At 64.0% G+C, this 2,531-nt stretch overlaps 1 protein-coding gene across 1 annotated transcript in view; it reads right to left on the bottom strand.

Annotated features, from left to right (window-relative positions):
• AHDC1 (AT-hook DNA binding motif containing 1) overlaps positions 1–1,731 on the bottom strand; it is a 57,365-nt gene extending 55,634 nt beyond the window's left edge. The window contains exon 1 of the mRNA XM_029963025.1: positions 1,724–1,731. Coding sequence (XP_029818885.1) covers positions 1,724–1,731 — 8 coding nt within the window. The remainder of the gene's footprint in view (positions 1–1,723) is intronic.
• Between the last annotated feature and the right edge of the window lie 800 nt (positions 1,732–2,531).

The following is a 2,531-nucleotide window of genomic DNA, read 5'->3' as shown; positions in this document are numbered from 1 at the left end:
AACCCCCGGGGGCAGGGAAGGCGGTGCTGAGCTGCTCTGGCTCCTCTCTGAAGATGCTGCAGCTGTGACGCCACAGGGATGCAGCCAGGAGGGGAAGAGCCCCCCCAGCTTTGCCCTCCCCCAGCACCCACAGCCGCCTTCCCGTTAAGCCCCCAGGCCGAGCTGTGCAGCAAAAATGAGCCTGCAGCACCTCCGGGGGGGTCCCAGCCTCCTTCCCCACCTCCCCATCGCTCCTGGCTCCGGGGCTGACCCTGCTGGGAGCTGCAGGGGCTCTGTGAAGGGTGACCCCGGGAGTGGGGGTGTGGCCGTGCCCCCCAGCAGTTGTCCCTCCACCCCTGATCGATGCAGCCCGGCATTAACATAAAATCGATGCCCCCTCCCCTGCCCAGCCTGCAGTCACCCCGCAGCAAAACCCTTTAACCCCTTCGCCCCTCCTGGGGCACCCACGTAGGGAGAGGAGGGAGGGACAGGATGGGGGTCCCTCCCTTCAGGTCCCTGCAACCTCGGGCCCCACCCGCTGTCCCCGAGAGCTTTCACACTCACGACGCCGAAGGGGAAAACTGGGGACAGGCTCTGGTGACATGCCCGTGGTTGCCCGGGGATGGTGGTGGCACAACCGCATGGAAAAGCACGTGGCTGAATCCACGTGGATCCCCCGGGGCACGGCAGGGTCAGCACAAACCCTCTGCCTCCGCCCTGACCCGCTCCTGCCACCGGGACTGCTGGGGACAAGGGACCTTGGCTGGGGACAAGGCGGGGTGGCATCGCTTCCAGTCGGGAGCTGGACAGAGGAGGGTGGGATCAGCCCCTCTGAATGCCCAAGCTGGCAGGAACGGGCAGGGGTGGGCAGGAATGGGCAGGAACTGGCAGGAAACGGGCAGGAATGGGCAGGAACCAGAAAGGAATGGGCAGTAACAAGGCGGGAATGGGCAGGAACCAGGAGGGAATGGGCAGGAACAGGCAGGGATGGGTAGGAACAGGCAGTAACAAGGCAGGAATGGGCAGGAACCAGAAAGGAATGGGCAGTAACAAGGCGGGAATGGGCAGGAACCAGGAGGGAATGGGCCAGGAACAGGCAGGAACAAGGCAGGAATGGGCGGGAACAGAGACGGAGTCAGGGCTGGGTCTCAGCTGTGTGTGCCAAATACCAGGGGGTGCTGGTGACAGTGGGGTGCCCCTGGAAGTGTCCCCCGGTGTCCAGCCCCAGGCGTGGGGTGGCCGGAGCCGATGGCCACAATCTGGCACCGGGGCCGTGCCCGTGGCCACCTGGTGCCAGCCGAGTCCTGGCCCTGCCCCACAATCTGCTCTGCCCCCCCCCAGCCCCGGGCAGGCTGCCACCCTGCCCAACCAGGCCTGGCCAGGGGCCTGGCCCTTCCCCAGGGATTCTTCCCCGGGATGGGGAAGGGGGGGGAGGCATTTCCAGCCCTCCTCTGCTCCACGCCCTTGTGCCCAGGGATCTGCAGCCTGAGGGCAAAGCAGGAGCTGGGAGATGTCCAGAGGTACCCAGGGATGGTGGTGTGTCCCCAGACCCCCTGTCCCCAACCCCTTGGTGTGTCCCCAAGCCTCTGATATGTCCCCAACCCCTCTGTCATGTTCCCAAGCTCCCTGGGATGTCCCCAAACCCCCTGGTATGCCCACAACCCCACTGGCATGTCCCCAAGCCCTGCTATGACCCCAGACCTCTTGTTACATCCCATAAGCCCCCTTGTATGTCCCTAAACACCTCGGCATGTCCCCAAGTCCCTTTGTATATCCCCAAACCCCCCTGACGTGTTCCCCAAACCCCTGGTATGCCCCCCAAGCCCTCTGGTATGTCTCCAAACCCCCCTGGTATGTCCCCCAAGCTCCCTGGCATGTCCCCAAACCCACTGACCTTGGCCCTGTGCCCCCCTCCCCACCTGCCCAGGGCCTCCTCCCCTAGCCTGACACCCCCCCAAGCCCAGGGCCAGTCCCCTCTTCCCACCAGTGCTGGGGAATTCATTAACCGGCCACAGCTGGGCCCTGCTGGGGAGGCCAAGCTGCAAGGAAAATTAACCTCTTCCTGCCCAGCCTCCCAAGCCTGGGATCCCCCCCACTGTCACAGCTGGCAGAAGAGGATGGTCCCCTCTCAGGGGGTGCTGGGGGGCTTTGCTTCCCAGTGCTTCCCAATCCAGGCTTTTATTTGCAAGGGAAGTTGGTGTGTCCCTTCCCCACACAGCCTGGGAGGGCAGGGGGGGCTTTCTTTGCTCACCCCCATGGAGCCCCTCAAGCCTGTGTGCCCTGGGGTTGGAGGGGGTGAGGGTTCATCACTCAGTTCTGGCTTGGCTGAACCTGGGAGCCCCCCTGCCCAGGAATGGGTGCCCCCACCCCAAATCTTGCTGTTCCCCCAGGCCTCAACCACCCCCCAGCCCACCCTGCAGGGTGACCATCTCCCCCTCTCCCTTGGGAGGGAGGGGCAGAAGGACCCAGGCTCCCCCCCCAGCTCGTTAGAAAGCTTTTATTTCTCTCTATTTACAGACTTCATTAAAAAAAATAAACAACAAATCCCTCCC

Source organism: Manacus vitellinus, unplaced genomic scaffold (assembly GCF_001715985.3).
Source record: "Manacus vitellinus isolate BGI_N305 unplaced genomic scaffold, ASM171598v3 scaffold_52_pilon, whole genome shotgun sequence".
Taxonomy (NCBI): domain Eukaryota; kingdom Metazoa; phylum Chordata; class Aves; order Passeriformes; family Pipridae; genus Manacus; species Manacus vitellinus.
This window is presented reverse-complemented; position numbering and strand designations above follow the sequence as displayed.